This window comes from Glossina fuscipes, unplaced genomic scaffold (assembly GCF_014805625.2).
Source record: "Glossina fuscipes isolate IAEA_lab_2018 unplaced genomic scaffold, Yale_Gfus_2 90, whole genome shotgun sequence".
Classification (NCBI taxonomy): domain Eukaryota; kingdom Metazoa; phylum Arthropoda; class Insecta; order Diptera; family Glossinidae; genus Glossina; species Glossina fuscipes.
The window spans coordinates 62135-88966 of record NW_023998444.1 but is presented as its reverse complement, the minus strand read 5'-3'; the positions used below and the strand labels follow the sequence as shown (position 1 = coordinate 88966).

The following is a 26832-nucleotide window of genomic DNA, read 5'->3' as shown; positions in this document are numbered from 1 at the left end:
TATAATCATAAAATATAAACTTTAAAAATATATGCATAATTTAATTAATATAATTAGAGAAAGATTATTTTGTGTGACAGAAAAATTGATAGATAAGTCTTTTTTTTCTTTTGTTTTTAAGATAAATATATACCATTAACTCTCTCTCTCTGGCTTAATACATTTTTTTCCCTTTCTTCTTCAAGTCATTGCCTCTAATCTCTATCTTGACATACGTAGGTATGTGTGTATAAATATTTTTGTGTGTGTGGGTGTGTGTGTGTGTGTGTGTTATGTTGGAATTTTGAAGCATGTAAATAAATTTTATTTCTTGTTTAGAATTTTGTTTGTTGCTGTTCTTCTTATTATTGTTTCATATTTAAGCTGAGATTATGTTTATTTTATTTAAGAGATTTTCAGAAATGTTCTTATTTTCCATTAAATGTTTTTTTTTCTTTTTTTTTTTTGGTTGCAGCTCTTTATGGAGATGATGTACGATTTTTCAAGCTTCATACAAGATTAACGACATGGGCTGTATCCATATGTTGTATTAGTGTGCGCATAAAAGACATTTCCTTGCGTGCATTCTCTAATATCACTTTGGGATCATCGGACGTGCAACGCAAACAATTTGGTGCAAATACCATGGCTAAGTTGGAAGAATCCATTTTCGTAGCACTAACAACATCCGGATGCGAGAATTGTTGGAGAAAATGTATTAGATAAGTTAAGACCTGTAAAATATATCACAAAGAAAAAAAAAAATAGAGTAAAAACATTACAGTCATACAAGGCGAACCTAGTTACCATCAGATTCCCTACATCACGTCCATGAAAGGGCGCATATAGGAGGATGGCCAAAACAACTCACGACATGATTGAAATCTAGCAGACTTAATCGGCTTTCCAAAAATTGTTCTATATTTCACTGTCTATCTTAAAACACCTAGAAAAATAGGCTTTCTCTTCATGTAAGGTTTTGATATCCATGATAACCTCTATATACGTTACGGTCTAAAAAAGAGACCTACGTGATCCAAATTCCCTATGGGCCACGTTTCATTATAGTATATTAAAAATTAAAACTTTTTCTGAAAGGCTTATTATTCATGAGAAATTTTTTATACAGTGGGATCCAAGAAATGGACTCATGTGTTTTTTAAATTTGCTCCGCTCAATTTTCAATACAAATTACTATCATGAACAAATTTTCGTCATAAAATATTAACAATTTAGGCCTCTATGGCATATAATTCTGAGAACCTATCCTAAAAATAGACCTACGTAGTCCAAATTCGGCAAAGTGGACTTCTTTATAAATTTACAATTATTAACCAATTTTCAGCAGGAAACGTTAAAAATTACTTATCTTTTTACCATATAAAGATTCAGTTTTCGTAAAAATGATTATATGACAAGAGATTCAAAAAATTGCTTCAACCGAAGGAAATTTTTCGTACTAATTTGGAATGCCGAAGCACTTATTACTAATTGTGTTTTGTCGCAAAATTTTGAAAATTTCAGTTTCTTTTTCTGATTTTGAAAAGTTATTATATGAGGAGTGGCCAAAAAACTGAAACGATCCGAGCCATTGTCTGCACCTTTCCTGAGTCAAAGCACGTAACCGTAACGAATTTCATCAAAAAACCTCAAAAATTCGCGACCCGCAGGTTGAATACACATTTAACTCGACAGACAAGCTTAGATCAATTCGAAAATGATTCTGAATTGATCGGTATAATAAAAGATGCGTCCAACTGAAGCCTCTCTGACCTGTTCATATGTCCACACGAACTTAATGCATCCTGTACCACAAGTGGTGCATAGTCTTGTCATAACATACCATTTGAATATTTGAAAGGGCTCTTGCGAAAAAATTATACCTATGTTCATGTTTACCTTTTCTTTTTTATACCCATCACTGTAAAATGGAGGTATACTCCTTTCATCTTTTTTTCATAATGCATGTATGTAAGGAAGCTTCTTCTGAGTTGATTTAGCTATGTCTATCCGTCTGTCCGTCTGTTTGTTGTTGGCACTTTCCTGGTTGCATAAATAAAGATATCGAATACAAATTTGGTGGGAACATTGGAAGTTTTTGCACGCAGGTTGGTATTGAAAATGGACCAAATTGCTCAGAGGAGAAGCCGGTAGTAGAGCGTAAGCTGAACGCAACTCAGCTTTTTTAATAAAAATTTGTGAATTTTTGCTCATTTTACTCGGAAAGTGTAAAAGTGAGAAGGTTAATAATTTCCACATTCACTTTACGAATCACTCTACTATTTCCGCCCAAAAATGGAAAACATAACCTATGCCGACACAAAGTTACAAGTGATTAAATTTTGCTTTTGTTTTACTTTTTTGAGATTTTATGCTTATTTATCATAACGCAAACAAGACCGAAAGTTTAAAACTATTTTGTAAACTTCTAAATTGACGATATGTTATCTGCCTAAAATTGGAGTCATTTTAAATTAATAGATATGGTAGACAGCGCGATTAATTTTTCCTTAATAATACCAGCGATATGGGTATCAAATAAAAGAGTACGGAGAGTGGAATGCGAAAAACATAAGTATGGTTATGCGAGTTTCGGCCCCCGCCGAATATAACTTTTTTACTTGTTTTTTTTTTTTTTTAATATTGCATTTGCATGAATTTACTAGAGGTTAATTCGTTCTAACTGATTGGTTTGATAGAACTTTACGAGATAATATTAAATAAAACTCGCTTACTTGGCCCACACTTACTAATTTATTTAGTTGGGGTAATTTATCGACAATAGCTTTTGCTTTATCCGCATCTTCGGTATTTACACATTCCTCATACAATTCATCAGGTATTAAAGGATCATAAAGTTCACGATACCATAATTTTAATAGACTAGCAGGTGCATGAGCATCTGGAATGAGAGAAAAAAAGACGTAAAACTTAATGCAAAAGCTTAACATGTAAACATCTGTAGCTATAGGCACCCATGGCATTTTTATAATCAGGAACTTCCCACCGATCTAAACGATTCTTTAACGAATTCACTTCATCAACATCAGCTGAAACCCGAAATATACCTTCCGTTTGTTTACCATTAAGCATGAGAACCTACAACATATACAACATTGATTAATGATTGATTGCGCATAGAAAATATTTATTTCGTCTCTTTCTTACATGCTCAGATAGAGTAGTTTGTATCCATGGCAATTTACGAAATGGAAATTTATCCTTTTGCAAATCCATAACTTCGCCCAACGTATTGCCAAACATGCTGTTTCGCAAAATTTGATTCTGTAATCGAGGGCAATACATTATTTTAAGATAGAATTATTGAAAAATTGATGTATACCCTGGCTTGTTCAACCTCATCTTCGGTGGGCTTTTTAGCCTGCCGTCGTCCCGTACTGCCTATACGATCCAAACGTCTACAACATACGGTAGCGTAATGAGAAATTTGCACATGTATAGGCCATTTGCCAACCTCCGGAAAAGAGGTAGCAAACGTAGGATCCCGATGCCGATTGACATAGCTATGAAAAAATTACCAAACAGAAAGAAAAACATTAAACGACCATTGTAAACTGATACTATTGATAAAATTACTTCAATAAAGTTGGCTGGAATGTGGGCGACGGTGGTACAAATGATAAACAAATCGCCATTAATTCCCAGCCACGTATTAACGATTCACGTTTAGGATTCTCAGTAGTTTGACGACATAACTGCACATACAGTTCATCACGTAATCTAAGGATTTGTAGAGAATTAATGTTATTGTCACAAGCGATGTAGAAACTTACTGTTGTTGTGGCAATGCTGCTGTTATAACGTCAATGGCTACCGAATTTAGACTCATGCCTGCTCTCGCTTTACGATCTCCCATATAAATTTGGACCAACTTAAATAATTCAATGGCAATTTTCTTATCATTTTTATCACGTGACAAAGCCAGCATTGGACGGCTGATAGCCTCCGAAGTCCAACTTAACATATCGCGTACGGAAGACTAGAGTATAAGATAAACAATTTATGATTAGTCGCTTAGTTTCAACTTGTATTTTACGCGTTCAATCGAATAGCCTAATAGAATAGAGCTTGTTCTACTACGCCTTTGCAATGGTAAAGTTGGCTTAGTCTTCTCTTCGAAATATTTATAATTAACCTTTGGTTAAAAAAAAGGACATTATCAGGGAAAGTTTGAAGAGAATTTGACCAGCTATAAGCAAAAGGTATTGATAATCAATTCACAACTTGGTAAAAACTACAATTTTTTTCTCATAGCAGACAAAGACCGCAACCACAGATTAATAATAGAATCTCAGAAATCATATGACTTCGCGTGCAGCTAAGTTGTCTCAAGCGTAAGTATCTTTCACTTTTTTTTTTGCTCTCTTGCATTTGGCACCCAAAAAACACTGAGAACTTACTCGTGCAACAATGTCTTGCGTTTTTGCATAACTTCCAAGGAAAAATCCATGCATTCATGCGAAAAGTTATATTAAATGTGGCGAAAAAAATTGAGGTTATAATCGATTCCTATAATTGCAACATAGGCCAGTTGGAAACAAATAAAACTTTGATTTACAGTTTTAGAGGTAACTTTACCTTCTTACGAAAAATACCCTTCGAATGAAGGTTCAAATTGTCTGCAGCAAATTTTTCAATATCACATTCTTTCATGCACGCCAGAGTGGTAGCAATATTCGGTGGAGCACGTTCAGCAGGTGGAAAGATTTGTTGTATGGTTGGCTTGAGATTAGGAGGAGGTAAAGGACGCCGAGCAACATTGACTCCACCACTGTCACTATTTACATTTTCTTCTTTAGTATAGTGCGGACCAGGCATTGGTAAACGTACGCTAACCATGCCCGTCCCCGAGTCAACGTTATTTGTAGAGTTTTGAGCTAAGCGTGATATTTGGCGATTCGGTGACGGTAACGTTTGCGATTGTTTCTGTGCTTTATCACCGCCGTCAACTTGCAATTGCTGCTGCTGATGTTGAGTATGACTTGGTGGTAAAATTGGTGCGTTCGTATACAATTGTTGTTGCTGGTTTTGCTGATGCTGTTGCTGCTTTTGGTTAGTAGTTTGGACACGTGCAGCACTATTGGTAACGGCCGTATCATAAAATGAGATCTGGCAACGTGGCTTATTATTCGACTTTTGGCTAGCCGATGCTTCTCTAACTGGGGCCGGACCCATGCCTTCCAAAACTGCTTCAACATTATCCGAGCTAAAATTTACCAAAAAAAAAAAAACATTTAAAAAATAAAAGTTTTTTTTTTGTCCTGACTACCTACATAATGTCCTCTCGATCTAAAGCGTCATAAGGTGGATACTGATACGCATAATAAGATACACTATCACCCATATTAGCATAGTCTTCGATCATACCATAATTGTGCTCTAAATAACCGCCATGGGTATCTGAACCGCCGTCCGAATCTTCGTTATCTGGCTCGTGACCAGATAATGAATGTTCCGATTGACTGTCAGAATGATATGAATCGGAATCAATGGGATCACCAAACACATAGCGTCCGGAGAGTTTAGCTTGCTCCAGTATATAATGTTTTAGGGGCAACAGATGTTCTTGCATTTCCTAACAATTGAGCAAATAATAAGTTATTCTCGAAATTAAATTAAATTTTTAATATTGTTGTTGTTTTTTTTACCGTATCCCAGTTGCTGTACAAAGGTGAAATATTGCCGTTGTCGTATTCTACATCGCTATTGTCGGCATACAAGTGATGATGATCTCGCGTTTTACGCGATGATTTCCGCTGACCGTCTGTATAAAATTCATTCGAGTGATGACCATGTTTATCCTGAAAATCATTAACGAATACGTTAGAACAAAAAAAATTTGCAAAATATTGAATAAATCTTTTCTTCACTTGGTTTCCGAATTTTTTATTGCCCTTCTGTCAATTTTCATTGTATCTACTTTTCCTCGCTTTCGCTTTTTTTCTGTTCTTGTGTTCTATCTATTTCTTTTTGATCATCTTATTAGTTTTTCCGTTTTTCTCCCCTCTTTTCTTTTATTTACTTTTTGCACCTTCTCCTCTTCCCTTCTTTTCCTCTCTCTTCACTATACCCGTTCACTTATTTCTTTACCTTATAATTCTCTATTCCTTAATCTGTAATCTCCTCATTAAGGCGACAAATTGTCACTTCATCATATCTTCTCTCTTATCTATCTACTTATCTATCTAGTTTCTCCATCTTAATGCTATCCGCTCTTACCAGATTTGCAGTTTTGTAACGCACAGATCTGCTATTATCTTGTACTGTTGATTGTTGATGATGACCGATGTTGTGCTGTTGTTGTTGCTGTTGCGACCATGAACCGCTGCCGGTTAGTTTGTGCTTGCCTCGCGAATCATTTGAGCCACGTGAAGAATGCGTCATCATGCCGATATTATCCGAAGAGGGGAAATTTTTTGATATTAAATTATTTGGCGTTGATATTACGCCGGCTGTTGTAATATCACTTAAATGCGGCGAAGACGGTTTGCCACATTCACCACCACCTCGACTGCTTAATGACAAACGATCTAAATTGAGAAGCTCCAAATTGCAACTGGCATCCTGTTTATAATGAGTATGACTAGATGTTGAAGTGACTGTAATGGAATGTCCACCCGGAGAGTGCAGTATTGCTGACGGAGCAACATTGACATTGCTACCACTACCGCTACCACAACCACCACCGCCGCTACTTCGTTGTTCAGTAAATAAAGCAGTTGTGGATGTTGTACCTTTCAGCGGTTTACTTTTATTGCTATGGGGACTAATGGGACTTTGAGGCGAAGAATCGCTGGAGTGTTTCATATTACTGCCAGCACTACCGCCAGTACCATGCCCACTGCTGGCACTAGCCGCACCACTGGAGCACTTGGCTGTGGTAGTATGGCGACGGCGTGACAGCGGCGTATTTTCCACTGATTTGAAATATTTCTCATGCATGGAATCATCACTAGCCGCTCCGCCATTGCCATTATTACCGCCACCAGGCGAACTTCCAACAACGCTGCCATTAGCCTCGGTAGCAGATTTACGATATGATTTACTATGGTGCCCCGCTGCAGCCGGATTAATGGAGGACGACATAAAACTGCCGGAACGTGCCAATACGACTTTATAATCGCGTTCACGTTCTAAATGTGAAAAAAATGAGAACAATTGAAAAACAATTTTCCTTAAATATCACTTTGAATTTTTATATATTTATTTATTTATTTATTTTTAGCAATCCAACCTGTTCCTCCGTATTCCATGGCCTGTCGTGTTGCGGATGATGATTTACTGCCAGCTAAGCTAATGCCAACCAAATTACGCTGCTGCGCATTATAAGGGGAAAATTGTTGTATGTGCTGTAGGTGATGGTGTTGCTGTTGTTGACCGGCATCCGGTGACATCTTCTTCTTTGGTTGAGGTGTGTGATGATGCTGCTGCATGGTCGGTGAATTATGCTCAGCTGACATATGCTGACGATGAGCTGCTTTCAATTGATGATCATAACCAGTAATGTTCTCTTGCAGCATATCAAAGCTATGCGGAAATGATGTGTAATTTTTTTTAGTTTTCATATATGCATATGTACCCTATAAAAGAACGTCTACCTGCCAGCACTGTTGCCCTCTTTACGACTACGATGTTTTTGCAATGAACCCAAACGTAAACTTTCATTATTCGGTCCCTGGACTGTTGCCACATTATTGCCGCCTATGAGTTCATCATTGAATCGACGATAACCATGTATGCTTGACAAACTGGAATCACTTGATTTACCTGATTCTTTATAATGATTGCAGGAATCTAAAATTAACAAAAAAATATATATAATTATTACAATTGTAAAATAACAGCAAAGCTTTTAATTAAAACAACAAAGTAACAGAAGTCGCTAATGTGTATAATGATCAGGAATAACGATTATATTGAACTTGGTTTTGGAAAAAATGCGCTTTATACAAACATTCGTTTACCATAGGCCGATATAGATCGAATGTTTGTCTTATGAATCACACTGTACTTATCGCATATCTTATGTAAATTCTAAATAAAAATTTTATACGATTTGGTGGCATTTTGTAACTGCTCAGCTAAAAGACGATCGTTACATACCCTAACTTAGATAAAAAATAAATTGTAATCCAACTTAAAGCTGTAGACTCAAACTTCATAACATAGAAAAAAGGATAGACGGACTGACAAATTTTTTGAATGGTTTTGGTTAAAAACAACCGGACCGATTTTCCGACTTAATCTAAGCCGAATGATAAGAGAAATTTTACGAATAAGATCTTTTCCCAGATACAGTTCTTTATAAGTCGACTTACTTATCCAATCTCAAAATGTATTGAAGGCCTACTTTAAATATTTTATCGTCTGAATAGAATACACCCAATTCTCTTCTTAAACAATAGACACGCGCCCCAAAAACTCACTGCAAAAAAAGATATTGGCTAAATAAGAAAATAGTAGAAACGCTTCAGACTAAGAAAAAGCAACTATGCGTTGAATGATTATTTCAAATATTTAGCAAATTATATAGTGTAAGTGGAAAATACCCAATTCCCTTTTTACACGACAGGTCCCACTTTTTCTGAGAAATTTGAAAATTGCAATTTTTTCCATATAATGACTTTTCAGTGGACCGATCCGAACTATTTGCCATAGTGTTTGCGCTTGGGCCAAAGTACCACTGTGTACCAAATTCCATCAAAATATCTGTACAATTGCGATCTGCATCTTGGACACAAATTTACATGGACATCATTACAAGGCATCAGATAGACAAGTGGACAGAGAGGGTTAGATCAATTCAGATTATAATTCTGAATCGATCGGTATAATAGAAGGTGCATCTATCTTAAGCCCTTCTGCGTGTTATATACGACTGCACTAACTTCATATACACTGCACTACAAGCGGTGTAGGGTATAATAAATTATGCTTTGAGAAACCAAGCTAAATTGCGTAAAAAGTACAGTACGCCTTTACTTTGTGCATAATCCGTATACGCATCTAACTGAATTGTGAAAAGTATAACGCGAAGCTGCAATGCGTGTTTGTGAATATGAAAAATTCATAGAAACATCAGACAAAAAAAAAAAAAAAAGAAGATAAATATTCATCAGAAAAATTCATTAAAAGCATTTATAAAAAAAAAAATCGTAGAATATTGAAAATCGTGTTAAAATAAAAAAAAACGTGCAAAAAATGATTTTTCTTTTTAACTTTTGTTAAAAAAAAAAATGTAAAGAGAGAGAATTGTGTGCTATTCCTTTTTCGATTTACTTGAATCTTCGTAATAATATTTCATCCATGTGGCGGATGTAAAGTAAGATGTATAAACAAGTATTTATCGATATTTCCAAAGGAATAGCTTTACTTTGCTACTATCATAATCGTTTGTCAAATTTCATCTTCTTTATGTAAGAGTGTAAACTTAAAGTCTTCACTAATTAGTACAAGCTATTCTGCTTTAGGGAGCCGAGTTTTATGCTGAATGTGGGAAACGGTGCTTTCCCTCAATTCAGTTAATGATTCAATCGTATTATCTCTTTATTTAATTGACTCTTACAATTAAATCTTTTCCTAAGTATTACGAATTTTGTAAAGAAGAATAAAGAAAAACCAAATAACAAAGCACTATAGCGGAACACTTCCGTCACTGAATTTACTACTACTGCATTTAATATAATTATTGACATAAAAAAATTTTCCAAAATATATGCCAAATAGGCTTATTCGTTAATGTAAAACATGATGAAAATTTGTTTGACATAAAAATTCAGTAGAGTGTATGTGGGTCTATTTTTTCGGAACCCAATCCATATAATATACTTTTTATGAATAGTAAGCCCTTTCTAGCTATTTATAATGAAAATTTGTCCGTAATAGTAAAAATTAACCGTAAGGAATTTGGATCACATAGGACTATTTTTTTTTTTACACCCTAACAACATATATTGGGGTTATCATGAGAAGCAAGCGCTCATATGGAGAGCAAAAATCGAATTTCTACTTTTTTATATAATAACATTTTTTAAAGAGTAACTTAAGTTTGCAATTTTTCGATGGCATCTTGTGATGTTTCGGCCATCCTTCAATCGGGCGGCTTTCATAAAATTTCGCATGAAAACAATGTTTAATTTTTGGTTGGTATTATTGTTACCAAAACTAATGTATAGATTAGTATTATTCGTATTACTTTTGTGTAGGGTCGGCCTAATGGTCGGCCTCGCCCGACTATAATGTTCTGACTTGTTTGTACGTACCTTCATCATTTGTTATGCTAAATGAAATTTGACCAAAAATTAAATGCACATACAGATGTAATTATTTTATTGGTTATGCTTAACGATTTTTTTTTTTTTTTTTTTTAAATAGAATACAACTTCGATTTCTAACTGTACTTCTTTGTTACTATTAATGGATTTTTTTTCTAAAAAATGCTTATTTTTACAAGTTTCAACTTTCAACTTCCACGAAGTAATATATATATATAAAGATTAGTACAAAAAGAAGAAAATAAAATCAACCATAATCAGCATAAAATGCTCGATTTAGAAAGAAGACAACTACAAAAATAACCAACCAGTAAATAAATATATGCATATATATACGTACCTTTCGATCGTCTCGATGACGAAGAGTATTGCTGCATATCCATGGAACGCGATGAATCACCAGCGCCAATGCTAAAATTCAAAGGCAGAATGGATACGTGAATAAGAAGAAGAAATATAATATAGAATGACAAGCAAAGTAGATATAAAGATATAAAGAAGAAACAAAGAAGAAAATAAATGATACGAAACCGAAGTGCCCTGAAGATATACAATTTACTTACATTCTAAGCATAAAGTAAACCGTCTCGCAAAACATAGATTACCAGTGAACAGAAAAAAATAAATAAAAATAATTTTCAAATTAACCAGAAAACCAAAAACAATAATACACAAGCAAGAAAAATAAATTCGGTGGCGAGCGAATCTTTTATACCCCGTCGCCGTTTAACCCAAAAAAAAAAGACAAAAGGAGTAAAAGAATAAAATTCTCATGTTCTTTAATATGGAGTGGGCGCAGTCGATTTCTTCTATTTTCTAAATAAAAGTTTTTGTCGTAGAGATATGTGGGCGTTGTAGGCGTTTCCTTTGAAAAGTTTAATTCAATTCCAAATTCTTTTGAAAATTTGAAGTCAATGACTTCATTACACAGACGGACAGACGGACATGCTTAAATCGATTTAAAATTCGATGCTGATCAACAAGATATATATACTTTGTGGGCTCTCTGATGCTTCCTTCTGAGCGTTGCAAACGTTTTGACAAAATCAATATACCCCCTCATCCTTTGGTGATCGGTATAACAAACATAAAATTTATATTCTGCTTAAGACATATCTTCAATATATTTAGCGCATTAGATAACTATTTTAAAGCGCCCACGGGACGAACTGCAAGACATGGTTTAATTCATAAAGTCTTAAATGGTATTTTGGATACCCAACAATCGAATCGTCTTGTACGGTTAAGCAGAAAAATTTCAAGTTCATTTTTCATAATCATTTTTTATGGAGATTATTGCCTTAATGCAATCAGTTGTTTTTATATCTCCAATGATAATTTTTTGTCCCAAAATTTATGAATTGTAGACTTGGAATAAATAACGGACGCATAGACCCACATAATTCCATGTCTTCTTACAATATTTGTGACTTAAAGACTTGAAACTTGAAACGGACGTAAGGACGCACATAATTTGAAAGTCAACTACTATTGGTTAAGATCTTATATGGGTGCTAAACTTTGCAGGCTTTTAAAAATGCATTAAAACTTTGCTGCTTTTCATTCCTTTGGGGCGAGAACTATTAGCCCTTAAGAGCTATTGGCCCTTAATAGCTATAGCTAAACATTTATGGCCCAAGTTAGAACTTTCTATTTTAAAACTTGTGACATTTAGAATGGTAATAAGCAACGGACGTAGGGACATAGGTACCTCAAATTCACCGCTTTTTCATTTAGACCGTGTATCTGGTGAGCTAATTGATAAGATTTTAATAAAATTTTCGATTTTTTCGAAATTATGTCAGTTCCTTACGTTTTCATTACAATGTCTGCTTTACAAGCCCTTGCAAAGAGTACTTTTCGGTACTTCGTTGAAGAATATATTTTATTAACTTTCTCACTAAAAAGAAGTGAATAAATTTTTATAGTCCACAACGAGGCTAGCAAATGTCTCCTTGTAAATGTTACAAGCGAATCTTATTAGTGTTATGCTCTTACGAGGTGATAGTGATAGTAACTTGATTTTGTTTATTTATTATATTCATGTAGCGTCGTCAAGTTTTACATAAAAATTTCATACGGGTTTAATACAAGTGATATGATAAACCGGAGGTAGATAAATAGAGACAAAGAAGAAAAGAGAGAGATAGAGAGGGGGGTAAAACCAGCAGCATATTAATTAAATATATCAACTTACCGAAAACTTTGACGCCCACGTGGACTAGACAATATATCGGTTACAAGTTTTTCCTCTGAGCTAGCATACAACGGCAGTCCAGCACTACCACGCTTATTAATGACACCAACACTGCTGCTGCCACTGCCACCGCTACCCGTTGTATTCGTTAGATGACTGTGCGTTAAATGTTGAGAGCTTGCGCTACCACTGCCACCGCTATTGCGTTGCGATGTGGAGCGTATTTTCGGCATCGACGGTGATGAGTGTTGCGACGATTGTTGCGGTTGTTGTTGTTGTTGGTGCTGGTGCTGCTGTTGTTGTTGTGCATGATGTTGCAATTGCTGTTGATACAATAATTGATGTTGCGTTTGTGTACTGCTTTCACGTCGATCGCTTGGATCTGTATTCTGTTTGAGTGTTTGCAATTTTGCTAATGGTATGATGTCACATTTCATCGGCCGATGCCAGACGGTCTTTTGTGAGGCAGCATTATAGTAATAGAAACGTTGCGTATTTGTATCAAATAATTCCCACCATTGCGATGAGTCGGTACGTTTAATTGGTACATCCTGAAGTAGATAAACATTTATGCGAAATTATTTTCTAGTTTAAACCAAATTTTGAAATATATACACACAAATACAAATAAACGATTAGCGAATGCGTCCGACTGTTTCGCATTCATAGATGTATTTAAGTAAAATGAATATTTTTATGTTGGATTTTGTTTAAATAGTTTAATGACCACGTATCACACACATAAATATGTGATGATACGATATACACATCTGTTCCAGATGTTGTTGGCGTAAATACGCGCTTAAATTAAATCTTATGTCATAGCGATGCGTTAAAACAATCATTTCGAAAATCAACATCAACTGAGGAACATTGATATGTCTTTGAATTTATTACTATCTACTCTGCTCTACTGCTCTACTGCTCTCTTTTGATGCCGCTTGAAATTGCACCTGTGGCATGTAGAGTGTTATTCCCTAGGCAAAAATTTAATGCTTTTATGTAAGTCTAAAAAAACATGTTTCGAAGATAAAATTTTCTCTTGCATTAAAGCATCTCCGTTATGATACTTAGATGCATTAGTTGTTTCATCTCCTAAGCGATGACATTTTATCAAGTAGCAGAGGTGAATAGTTGCGAAATTGATTTTTATATGCTACACATATGCAATTTCCCCTTTTTTTTAATTTTTTTTATTTTCTTTTTTGTGATTTTTGTCTCTTAAATATGTCATAAGAATTTCATTATTATTTTTTTGCAAAAATTTTTAAAGTATGAATAAAATAAGAGTGTGAAGATAAATTCGAATCTAACTAGGAAAGACACCTATCGTATCCTTAAGAGAGCTGTGCAAACGCCTTAACAAGGCTCTGTTACACACTTCGAATTATAATATAGTTGGATTTGGAAACCTACTTCGGTTCAGATTAGAAAACCCCCAGAGTCAAAGGTGAAAAATCACATTGTAGGCAGTTTATGTTTGCTAGTACTAGCCTTTATCTTTCTGGGCATGGCTTCCAATACGTGGTTACTTGCGACAACGATGATTTTATATGCGATTTGTATGAGCAATTTGAGAAGACATATTTTTATACCCCACTACTGAAGGCTGGCCTTATACTCATTTTCTTTTTTTTTTTCATAATGTATGTAATACACAAAAGGAAGCTTAACGGACCGTATAGAATATATGTATGCGTGATCAGCATGAAATTCTGAATTAGGTCATGTCTGTCCGTCTGTGTGGTGTTTGTTGTTGGCACCCTCCCGGTCGCAAAAATAAAAATATTGACTTCAAATTTGGATGTTTTTTGGCGCGCAGGTTGTTATGGACAATGGACCAAATTGATCAGAGAAGAAGCCCGTAGTGGAAAGTAAACTGAACGCAGCCCCGTATTTCTTAACAAAAATTTGTGAGCTTTTGCTCTTTACTTTAGTTCGAAAGCTAAAATTTTCCACATTTACTTCACTAGATACTTTAGCCTTTAAGTGCAAAAATTGAAAAATCGCCCATGCCCGCACAAAGGTACAATTAATTGAATTTTTTTTTTTTTTCACTTTGAGGCTTTATGCGAATTTTTATCATAAGGCAAACACGACTGAATGCTTAAAACTATTTTGTATATTTTTGAAATGGAGCGATATTATCCGCCCAAAAATGGATACGGTAGACACAGCGGCTTAGTGGATTAATTTTTTTTGTTTCAGTAATGCCAGCGATATGGGCATCAAATAGAAGAATTTGGCGACTATAATACGAAGAGCATAGTGGTGAGTAAGCGAGTTTCGGCACACGACAAATACAACTTTGTTACTTATGCTATTTGGAAACGCTTGATAATTATGCATTAACCTATTATTATTGTGAATGTCTCTCTATATGAAAATATCACTCAAACAAGCTAAATATATTCAAATTTTTTCAAACTTTTTTGGAACTATTTTTAATAATTTTTTGAAATTTGTTATGATAGCACACATCGACTATGGGCAAATAGTCAAGTTAGAGACTCTGGTATATACCATACCAAAACAATTCCAACGATATTCATCTATATCACGTGAATTTATCTGAAAAATATCTTTCAAATGATATTTATCTATATCACGTGAATTTATCTGAAAAATATCTTTCAAACGATATTTATCTATATCACGTGAATTTATCTGAAAAATATCTTTCAAACGATATTTATCTATATCACGTGAATTTATCTGAAAAATATCTTTCACACAAGCTAAATAAATTCGTATTCGCCTTTTAGGGTTATTTTTACCAAAGTTTTGATAGTTTTAGTCAAATGAGATTCCGCCCGAGGCCGCTATGGGTGTATTATGAATATATTATATATGCTTATCTGACGCCATTGTCACGGGCAGACTACATACTACTTGTCGTTCAACAGTAATCAGAGAACGACCATTAATATATCAGCAATGGTATTTCCATTAGTATTCTTATATTTCTTTTGAGCATGGGGCCCCAGCATCCCGCAAAGGCTCTTTCACAAAAGTTTTAAAAATCAAATTCAAAAATTTATTTTTAAAATTTATTGACATAACCTAATTTTGGCTTTCATTTTTCGTTAAGTTATTTAATTTCTTTAACATAACATCAATGCAAAAGAAAAATATATGACTTTGAGCGGAAGTGAATTACAAATCAAATTTTCTCAAAGTGATTCTTGTTACAAACGTCGAGATATGATTTGAGCATTTATGGCATATTTTCCACATAAATGCAATACATACGCATACATGCAGAGATGCATTTTATTAGAATGCTTCTTAGTTATGGAAATAATGAATTTATATTTTTCGTCTCATATTACAACATAATATGCAGCATTACACCACCCTTCCGTTCCTCTCTATGCGTGTGTAAGTATGTATGTACGGCCGTTTTATCGATTAAAATCATTTCACTTTTTACAAAATTTTTTTGGTTTTTTTTTTTTTTCTTCTTGTTTAAAAATATTATTTTGTGCGAAGGTCATGATGAAGCAGTGATACAACGTTGATTTAAAAACAGAATAAACAGAGAGAAAAGCAAAACATAAGCAAGTATGTATGATAGGATAGATAGATTATGATGATGGAGAGGGGAAAAGACGCCAACTGAGTAACGTAACCTTGAACTTTTTACATAATACATGCACATGGACACACATGCAGCAGAGTGCATTTTATGGTAGTATGAAAGGAAATGAAGGTAAATCATTCTTTTTTTTTTTCATTCAAGTTGTAATAGAATCGTATTTTAACCGTTGTCGGCCGGCAAGGTTTCTGCGATGCTTTCGTAGGATGTAAAAGCAAAAAGGGCGTACGATACGTTTCCGATATTTGAATGTAGGGACTAAGAGTTCGAATATAATTTGTAAAGTTTGACTGTTCAGGTTATTAGCATATAGCATAGAGATGCCCTCCAGCTTTCCAGTGCTAATTTTCTTCGCATTAAAGGGCCAAAGTAACTCTTCCCAAACATGCTCTCTTCTCCCACTTTTGTGAACGTCCAGGAAATTATAGTCTGAGAGATATTTTTCATACATGTCCTAAAATGTAAACATATAATTTGGGATAGAGTTGCCATGTCGATTTCCAACGTTAATGACAATAATAAAAATGGCGGAAAATGGCAGTCATTTAATATGATCACTGTATTGAGAGAGTCGAAAAAATATTCACATAGTATTGACACAACAAAGCGAAGAAAAGGAATTCCGAGCTACTCTCCTCTTAATGCAATCGATTCTTGCATGTATTACGATCAATTATTCTCTTGAAAAAAGCATTTACTGAGAAAAATTCGTAAAATATATGTTAATCAAAATATTTTCCATGATTTTTCTACAAGTGTTTTTCATTCGTCTGGCAATATAGCGATACCGCGTTGGAAGAACGATATTGGTTTGGCAGCGGCCCATTTTCACACTTTTTCAGCATTTCGAAACCGGTCAAGTCATGCTTCATCGATCTGGGCAAGTGGTAATTAGAAGGCTCTTTGTCTTGTGATGGAACCGAAGGCGCAAAAGCCGCAACAGTGCCACCCCGATAATTCCTGCAACGTGCAGCCGGTCTTTGTCATGCACAAGGATTTTACGTCTGCTGACGACTATTCCCGATCTGTCTTGCAATAATACATCGGTCTATTTGCTCAATTCATTTCGGCAGACATCTGCAGTAACAGTTTTATTCGGTTTTAACACTTCGTAATACACTACACCTTCCTAATCCCATCATATGCACAGCCACTGCATCGTGGCCATGAGTATTCCGTTTTGTTGTTGATGTGGTTGCCTCTCCTGGACAAACTCAAAACTTTTTTGCTTGGGATTGTTTTAGCAGATCCACGCTTTGTCGCCAGTCAGAATACTCTGCCACAGAAAACTCTCCTTTTTTCAGCTTAGCGAGCAATAAAATTGTGACGTTGAAATGGTCCCAAATGGCATTTTCAATTAATTCGTATGATAGTTACTGTCTCTTCTTTCGCCGTGGATTCGCCAATTGCTACGCTGTTCGAAAGTTTTTTGAGAGTTTGAGCTAGTTTTTCGTCCAATAAGTCGTGCAATTGATAAGGGTGTGAAGTTATATTTCAATTTAACTAGCAAAGACATAAACCAAAATAAAATAATACCAGTGCTTTGTTAAATGGAGTGTCGGAGAGATTTGAAGCAAAATTTTGTTAAAATAGGACGACTTTTTTAGAATTTTTTTTTAAACATTATAAAAAAATACGACTTTACCTTAATTAATTGAAACGTAGTATAAAAAGGTCTTTTTACTATGTCAAATACAAGGCTGAAAAAGTGAAAGTGTATTTATCCACAGTCTTTTTTGTGCAATTTTTTATTTGTACGATTTTTTTTATGCGATTTTTTTTGTGCGGTATATGAAAATTTCAATTAAAGTGAAACATAATTATTTTTACCAATAGATGTCGATGATCAAAATACATGCAGCCACCTAACACACACACATAAATACATACATTCATACAGGTGGCGGATGGATAGGTGATGGGAACATGACCAAAATGCTTCCACTAGCTCTACTAAAATCGCTTTAATCGGATTTTTAATTTTCTCTGCACTAATAATGCTTGTTTCTTTTTTGACCAATTGATAATCGGAAAACTTGCGCCATCTTATAGGAAGAAATTGGACTACTGAGTATTGGAATTCAAAATGAGTTTATCCTCCTTTTAATGGAAAAACCAAATGTTTATTAAAGAGAGAGTCCTCTGGGATAGTTTAATTGGATTTAGTTGTATTATACCTTTCGTTGCTCTTTTGTGGCCTTTCATTCATTATACCATTTTAAGTGACTTACTTGTCTTCGATCACTTATTGTAAAGTCACTCACTGCACGAGTGTTCTTTTTTCCGTATTGTCTCGTTCGGAATTCAAATTCCTGGACCCTTCGTTTAAGGGCACATTTGTTTCTTTGTTTTGCTTTGGCATGAGTTGCTCGTGAATTGAAAATCCAAGTAATGTCATAATGTCATAATAACACAATAGAAATATAATGTATTTTCTTTATTAACCCAGCCATCACAACTCAGATTTGCTTGCAGGCAAAACATTATAACAATCTTAAGAAACATGACATCCATACGCTGCTGCAATCGGTATGACCGCTGTTCACCCTGACATCTTACGAACGCGTTTTCTGCATACAAAAAGCGATAGGAATGCAACTAAATATGATATCAACGCCTTTCCTATGTTTTCAAACATCTAAGCTTAATACACCCATCCCTCGCTTTATGAGCAAAGAATTTCTCACAGAGTTTCTTTGTGTCGGAATTGTACGACAGAATAGATCGCCTACTTGTAGACTACCGGACAAGAAGGATCTACTAAAGACAACGATTCCTAGGGGAACTTATGAGGAAAAAATTTCATACCATGACGATGTTGACTTTTGATCTACGGTGTGGTTGAATTTTGTCTACGGACAACAACAAGATTGTGACTTTGTCTACTTATATCGGCTCACAATCCGTAGCCTATCGATGTGATAAGCGACTAAAGCAAGAGATCGATATCTCTTGTTGAACAATGGGCCGAGGGTATAACATGCCCATGGGAGGAGTGGACTTGATGAATAGCTACTTAGGTCGCTATTGTATAAAAGTCAAAAGCCTCATAGCCTATGCTATCATATATTGGACCTTGCCGCACTAAATTCATGGATACTTATGAAAAAAATTCCATCGCCAAGGGAATCCCAAACAAATAACTTTCAAATCTGGACCGGAACAGCAATTATTTGGCTGATGCTTGTTGTAATGTGGCATCTGATATAAACGGCAATAAAAGAGATCGGCCTGCTAATGCCTTATTAGGATAGAGCTTACAGGCGAAAAAACCTATAGAGTCATTTCATTCTTTGCCGTCTATGGATATCACAGAAAGGCGTGCGCATTGGTCACTGACCCACGTGTCACTATGTAAGATCATCTCACAGTGGTCATGTGACAAACGCAATCTTCCCTTATGTTTAAAAGCTAAAAATGGTTGTTTCCTGGACTTTTGTGTTTTGTGTGTTTGTGTGTGTGTTTGAAGTATTATATCATTATACGCAGTGAATTTGTAGAGCTCAAGGAGCAGTTGTTCATGATGATGTAAAAATTTAAATTTAAAAAGAAATTCTTATGTGTTTTTTTTTTGCTCTCTCTTCCCGATTAACTATGCCCATTTTTTTGGTTGATTGAAAAAAAATTTTTTTTTTGTAAAAAGTCATGTATTTAAGGGTTGAACGATTGTATATTAACTTTTGCGGTTTCAGTTCACAATACTTCTCGAAGATCGCATTTACCGCGTAAATCAAAGAATAAGTGTACAAAAAAAAAAGAAAACAAAAAGAAAAAAAGTTCTTTATCATAAGCCAGTGCATATATATGCAGCTAAACAGAGAATAGAAATTTATTTCAGTAAAAACTATTTTACATCGACACTATTGTTATCATCGTCTCTAAAAAAGATTTCATAAACAAAAATAACAGTGTGTGAGAGAGAGATAGAGAGAGAGAGAGAGAGAGAAAGGTAGTGAGAGTAACATTAACATGAGAAAGAGATGGAAATACTATATATATAAATTGTTTTTTAGACTGAGAGTAAAATATGTTAGTAACAATAAGTAAACATGCATTGATATGCGAAAGCACTATGCACTATGTACACATGTGTGTTAAACGACCTTCATTTCCTATTCTTTTTGGCTTTTGAGAATAATGCACATAAATATTCGAACAAATTTTTTTTTATTTTATTTTCTAATATTTCTGATAACTATTGTGTATTTATAGTATTTTGTATTGTGCGGGTGTGTGTCTATATGTAGTGTGGCAAAGATAAAAAAAAATAAAAACCACAAATGGAAAGTAATATGTTTTATCAGCTGATGCGTACTTTAGCTGGCAACGAAGAATGCTCGCCTGCCTGCCTGGCTGTCTGTTTGATCAAAAGCTGTAGAACCACAAAATTTCACAAATAAATAGAAATCATATTTATATGCATACATATGATTACATGATGCATGTTGAAATCTTTCTTATAATATATGCATACATACATCGCATACACTTGCGATATTAATTACCATTTATATATATATATATATATATATATATATATATATGTATATATATATATAGATGTATATAGGCGCGAACACACGAATATAAAGTATTTTTTAATGTTATAAATATCAAAACTATTAGTTTACTCAACTACTCAACGGACGATTATAACAAATTATTTATGAACGTACATTTTTTTAATAATTATTGCAATTAAGAAAAATTAATGATAGCCAAGAGAGCAAAAACTATCAAAAGGAAATGTTCATTCAATAATATTTAGGTTGCAGTTTTCGAAAAAAAGAGTAAGCAGGAGTGTTTTGCAGACAGTATGTATGTATGTATTCTTTAAAACATGTTCTATTAATGCGATCGTCGTCTCTTTATCATATTTACAGTTTTATTAGCTTTAGCGGATCGTCGTAATTTACATTAGTCATTTATCTATTTATTTATTTATTTATTGAAAATGTTGCTGTCCGTTTCGATATAATAGTCAGTAGTAGTAGTGTGGTAGGTTATACTTGCAAGAGAATTCAAAATTAATCCTAATTCTGGAAATTGAGCTTAGTTTGTTTATATAAAAAGGAATCACAATTACTTTGGTTCGTTTATGTATGAATCACTTGCATAATGAGAATTCATAAGCCATTGATAACCCGATTAACTTACTCGTCATATTCAAAGTTACTTCTTTAATAATCTTAAAGAGTCTTATAAGAACACTACATGGCAATGGCCTTTGAATAAGAAATTTCTTCTTTTTTATACACGCCACTGAGGGAGGGACGTTTTTCTTTATAACAGTCAATCCGTCTATGTGGTATTGGTTGTTGGCACTTTCCTGGTCGCAAAAATAAAAAATTTGGTGCGAAACATTGGAAATTTTTGCACGCAGATTGTTATTGAAAATGGGCCAAATTGATCAGAGCAGAAACCCAGAGCGGAGCGTAAACTAAACGCAACTCGGCTTTTTTACTAAAAATTTGTAGATTTTTGAACGTTACTCGGAAATTATTAAAATTAGAAGGCTAAAATTTCCTTTAATGAAAAACACTACCCTCTCTACGTGCAGAAATGGAAAAAAGTGGCCTTGCCCACGCAAAGTTACAAGCGATTAAATTTTATTTTTTTTCACTTTTTTTAAGGTTTTATGCTTATGAAAGAAAGTTTAAAACTATTTTGCAAGTTGCTCAAATGAAAATGCCTAAAAAGGCTTAGCTCTTAAATAAATATGGTAGACATTACGACCTGGTGGATTAATTTTTCCTTTCGTGAGCTGTGTATCAAACAAAAAAAGGTGAAGAGTAAAATGAGTAAAGCATAGTGGTGGGTATGCGAAATTCGGCCTCTGCTGAATATATATCTTTCTTACTTGTTTTTTTTTTTTTTCCAAGAGATATATTAACATTAATCAATCCTTGATCCTTTACCTTTTGTTTTATGACATGACTTAATCTTCATATTAATTACTGAAGTATTAAAATCACATCATCGGCCTCATTCTTTCGTGATTTCGTGAGCTGTGTACGTGCACATGCCGGCAACATATGTTGCCTTTATCAACCATTTTGCATATTGCAGTTTGTTTTTGATAGAGATAAAGGTTAGACGTGGTTTGGTGTGCCGGGCGATTGTTTGCTATCGAAAAAACTGAATCAAAGAATCCGTATTAAATTTTGTGCGAAAAAGAAAATTAATTGCTGCAACATGTTTTGACCCAAAGACGAACGCTACGCTATTGAGGGCAGTTCGGTTCACCGCCCAGAAAATACCTCATTTCTATTCCATTAAATTATATTTTGATGAGTATAGGTCAGTCAACATTGCCGGATTATGTACTACATGTACATCAAGCGGCTTTCGTGTTATTTACATTTAGAAAAAATTGAATGCATTTACACAGTACTTGAAAAGTCATTGAAAATATTTTAATATCCATACATGTACGTATGGCGTGTTTGTACACATCCACTAATTTTAATTAACTTTCTCTCTACTCTTTTCTCTTATATCTATAGACGAAAAAAGGTGGTATATTAAATTTTTCCAAACATTTGTGACACTGAGAAAGAAGATTCGGGCATTCTACAAAGTATAGAAAATCGTAGTAAATCGTACTAAATTCCGCATCGATCTAAGCGTTGTTCGCTTAGCGTTAGTTTGTTTATCCTTGCACACGTTAGTTGCATTCTCCTCGCCATAAAAATGAAGATATCAAAATCTTCAAATTTAGGAAAAACATTGAAAGCTCTTGCAGGCAACCAAATCGTTTTAAGGACATGCCCACAATGACGTACCTGTTTTGAAAAACGAAAAAAAAAGATCGTCCCTCACAAACCACAAGATCATACTATAAAACTGTCCACGTGTACTTTTGGAACCATCCTACAGTTCCTATTAAAAAATGAAAAAACTCAGCCATGCCCATTAAATACCATAAGGTATTGAAATGGAATTTTCTTTATCAAAATCTTTACAATGTCAGGAAGAGAAGGAATAGATTACTCCTAATCCATCAACAAACTCATATTCCGAATCGATTTTGTCTATCCGAACTCACGTCCGACTATATGCGCAGCATTCTTCCGTTCGCCGCAACGAAGATATCGACTTCAAATGTTCTTGCAAACAGGTTGATGTTAAAAATGAACCAAATCGATAAAAGGGTATGCCTGCAAAGCCATTGTCTTGAGAAGCATTACAAATATATTTTTGTAGGCCGTTCTATAATCCCTGTAGAAAAATCGAAAAACTCTACCATGCCCATGAATTGTTTCTTTACGCAAGGGAAGGAAGGCCCAAATAAAATATGTATTATTCGCATCAAATTCTGAATCGATTTGAACATGCCTGTCTGTCCGATCTTCCATATGCCTATATGCGTTCGCCACAATGAAGATATCAACTTCAAATTTCCTAAAAGCATTGGAATGCTCCTGCACGCAAGTTGCCGTTGAAAAGGGGCGAAATCTTCCAAAGGACACACCTATAATGCAAGGTTAACTGATGCCAACTCTCTCTTCTGAGCTTTTTAACTCGTTACTCATATCATAAAATGTTTATAGCGATAAAATACTTGCATATATATATACTCTTTAAAAATTGAAAAGGTTTGCTAAATCGGTTAAAGTGGACTTCTACGCCCACATTGCAATAGAGGCTGGCACCAATTCTCGTTTCTGAGTTTTTCATACATGTGAGTCATTACTCGCATCATGAAGAAGATGTAGCGATAATAGCTTCCAAATATTGAAAAAATCAGCTATGCTCACGCTATAGCATAGATTATTCAAGTTAGATGTTATATGTATGTATATATATATATATATATGTATAATGTAATGAAGTTTACTTCTATCGTTTATTCATTTATTTATTTATTTATTTATTTATTTTTTTTGTTAAACATAATTGGTGTGAAGGATTCGTTCACAACTTGATATAATTTTCTTAATTGTTTGTAATAAAACCGCTTACGGAATGTATTTACTTTTTGATGGTGCAAAAGAAATTTCAAAATATGCCCAAGTATAAAAAAATACTAAAGAAACCTCATTTACTTAATTATTAATTTTTGTATATTAACTAAGCAAGAAATAACAATGAGTATTAATATAATATTTTTTCAAGTAGGTCATCATCAGCAATACCGTTAAATTAACGTCAAGTGTCATTAATGCTTATAAGTAATAACAATATTAATAATAATAATATTATCAGAGCATATTTACAACATCATTATTCATATCATTAATCGAATAAAGTGCTTTTTTGCTTCTTATTCTTCTTCTTCTTCGTAAGCATTTATAAGCGAGTAATCTTTTGATATTAAATATGAAAATGAAATGATAATGCTTATCTATCTACATATATATATATATGTATACGTATATATTCGCATACAAACTTATATATGTGCGATTAAACTTCACGCACACCCACGTTCATTTCATTAAATGAATTTAAAATTGAAAGTACAATTTACCCCAAATGTTTGTTCACTGTGGCGCTTCATGCAATCTCAAAACCGCAAAAATAACAAAAAATTCATATATGTATGTACTCACATAACCCATATTATATGTACATAACTACTAATGCAATAAAATTATACAATATATAATAGCTTTTATATATACACACCTTTCGTATTCTTGCTTATTAAAAAAATAATAAAAAAAAAAATTAAATATTATAAGTAAATAAAAAAAAAAAACTTTATTGCTTGTATTTTTGCACTTATTTGAAATGTTAAAAAAAACTGTTCTTTTTTTTTTTTTTTGCATAACACAATCGGTGACTAAGAGAATTTTGAAAAAGAGTTTGATTGAAGGGAGATCCGGAAAAAAGTTCGTAGCGTTTTTTCACGAAAATTCAAATACATTTCTTTCATGTTCTAAATAAACTCTTTTCTAAGCTATTACTTAATACATCGATCACTTTTTTTACACGATTTGAAATAACATGCTTCGCCCATAAGAAATAAATTTTTTTATACGAACTTTTTGTACTCACATATTGACAATGGCTTGGTAGGCAGTGCTAGACATATCTGACATATTTGCTGATGATAGCATTTTTCATGGTCCAGTCCAGATTTTTATAATTACTTTTTTTGCACGGTTTTTTGGGAAAACGTTTAAGAGTTATTTCATTTTACACGATTTTTCAAAGTTGCACAATATAGTCCCTAAATTTACCATATTTTGCATGAATTTTTTATACGATTTTTTACACGGTTTACTAAGGAGCGTATCTACGATTGAAAAAAAAGAGTTGGTCGTATGTAGTACTTCGATCAATGATCTTTTCCCACTTTCTTTTATACAATGACTGGAATTTCAACACGAAACTCTGAACTAAGTCATTTTTACCCGCAACAAAACAAAAGAAAGTCGAATAAAACAAAGTGTGCTCCGTGAGGTGAGTGCTTTACAATCTCCAAGCAAGGACTGCCAATATTTACCGAGCCATTAGGAATGTGTGCTTGTGATTAGGCATAATGGAAGTCTATATATTTTCCATCCAGCGCTTTCACCAGCACTTTCCCCTATTACTCCTCTCGCTTCACTGTTAATTACTATGGCTATCCTAATATCGAAATTTTCCCCAATCCGGTCTTATGTACACGGTTCAAAACTGATACTTTATTAGCGTATAAAATGAAATATCTAAGTCTTCAATTATTTTCAACCTTGAATGTTTCGAAGAATTTTTTTCGATTTACCAATAATCAGTCGACTAGATAGCGCCTTTGCAACACCCAGAAGGAAAGCTACAGAAACCGCATACCCATAAAAAAGTTGCAGAAACCGATCTGAATCGATTTAAGCATGTCCGTCTGTCTGTCACTGTAATGCCGATTTTACACGTTTAAACAGCAAAACTAACCAATCAACTTTGATCTTGGCAGAAATATTGAAAGTTCTTGCACGCAGGTTGATATTTAAAACATGCCAAATCGGTCCCAGGACGCCTCCATACGATCATGTTAACTGAGAACACCTCAGTTTCTCAAAAAGAATAAAAAATGATTTTTCTGATCATTACTCATAAACTGCAACAGATAAATATATAAAAACTTTACGGTATATTCTATGAGCGCTGCCATTATACATTTACAAACATGAAAAAAATCGGTCAAGCCTACCCAATATTATAGTGTATCAAAATTTAATTTGTTTCTTTTTCAATAACACGGAGAAGCAAGTTTCAAAAATCCTATAGAGTATATAAATACATAGCCGGTTTCAAATTCAGAATTCAGCTAAGCATGTCCGTCTGTTCGCCTGCCAAATAGAGCGGCATTTGCAAAAGAATATGTAAATGGCCCGGATCGGTCAAAGGACGCCTATGCAGTAAAAACTGTGTTGTTTGCTTTCTACTCATAAAGGACAACACCGACATCATATAAATTTATATTTTATTCTGAAAATGGGGCTAAAAGAGTAACCGAGCTCATCCTATATATTGTACTGTGTGCGTTGAAAATTTAGTTCTTTTCCCTTTTTTTTTAAGACATTTTTACGATAACGGTAATGGATATAAAACATTCGGTCACGATCGTATGCAATTTTCTTACTTGTTTTTGTTCTTACTTGCTTTGTAAAGAGAAGACATAAGCTTCTGAGACTGCATAGCATAAAGCTCATCATTTATTAATAGACAATTTCAATTTATCCATCAAAGTAAACGAAATTACACACATTCATAAGGCGCAAAAGCGCACACACACACACACACACACACACACACACACACACACACACACACAC

The 26832-nt window shown here is 34.1% G+C and overlaps 1 protein-coding gene across 1 annotated transcript in view; it reads right to left on the bottom strand.

Moving 5' to 3' along the window:
• Window positions 1-422: 422 nt before the first annotated feature.
• LOC119638473 (box A-binding factor) overlaps window positions 423-26832 on the bottom strand; it is a 44369-nt gene continuing 17959 nt past the window's right edge. Inside the window, exons 3-17 of the mRNA XM_038035276.1 lie at window positions 12472-13022; window positions 10615-10685; window positions 7599-7794; window positions 7235-7527; window positions 6220-7133; window positions 5649-5801; window positions 5274-5575; window positions 4579-5206; window positions 3774-3979; window positions 3577-3720; window positions 3323-3503; window positions 3148-3264; window positions 2955-3078; window positions 2730-2881; window positions 423-713 (exon numbers count right to left, since the gene is read on the bottom strand). Coding sequence (XP_037891204.1) covers window positions 489-713; window positions 2730-2881; window positions 2955-3078; window positions 3148-3264; window positions 3323-3503; window positions 3577-3720; window positions 3774-3979; window positions 4579-5206; window positions 5274-5575; window positions 5649-5801; window positions 6220-7133; window positions 7235-7527; window positions 7599-7794; window positions 10615-10685; window positions 12472-13022 — 4257 coding nt within the window. The 3' untranslated portion in view covers window positions 423-488. The remainder of the gene's footprint in view (window positions 714-2729; window positions 2882-2954; window positions 3079-3147; window positions 3265-3322; window positions 3504-3576; window positions 3721-3773; window positions 3980-4578; window positions 5207-5273; window positions 5576-5648; window positions 5802-6219; window positions 7134-7234; window positions 7528-7598; window positions 7795-10614; window positions 10686-12471; window positions 13023-26832) is intronic.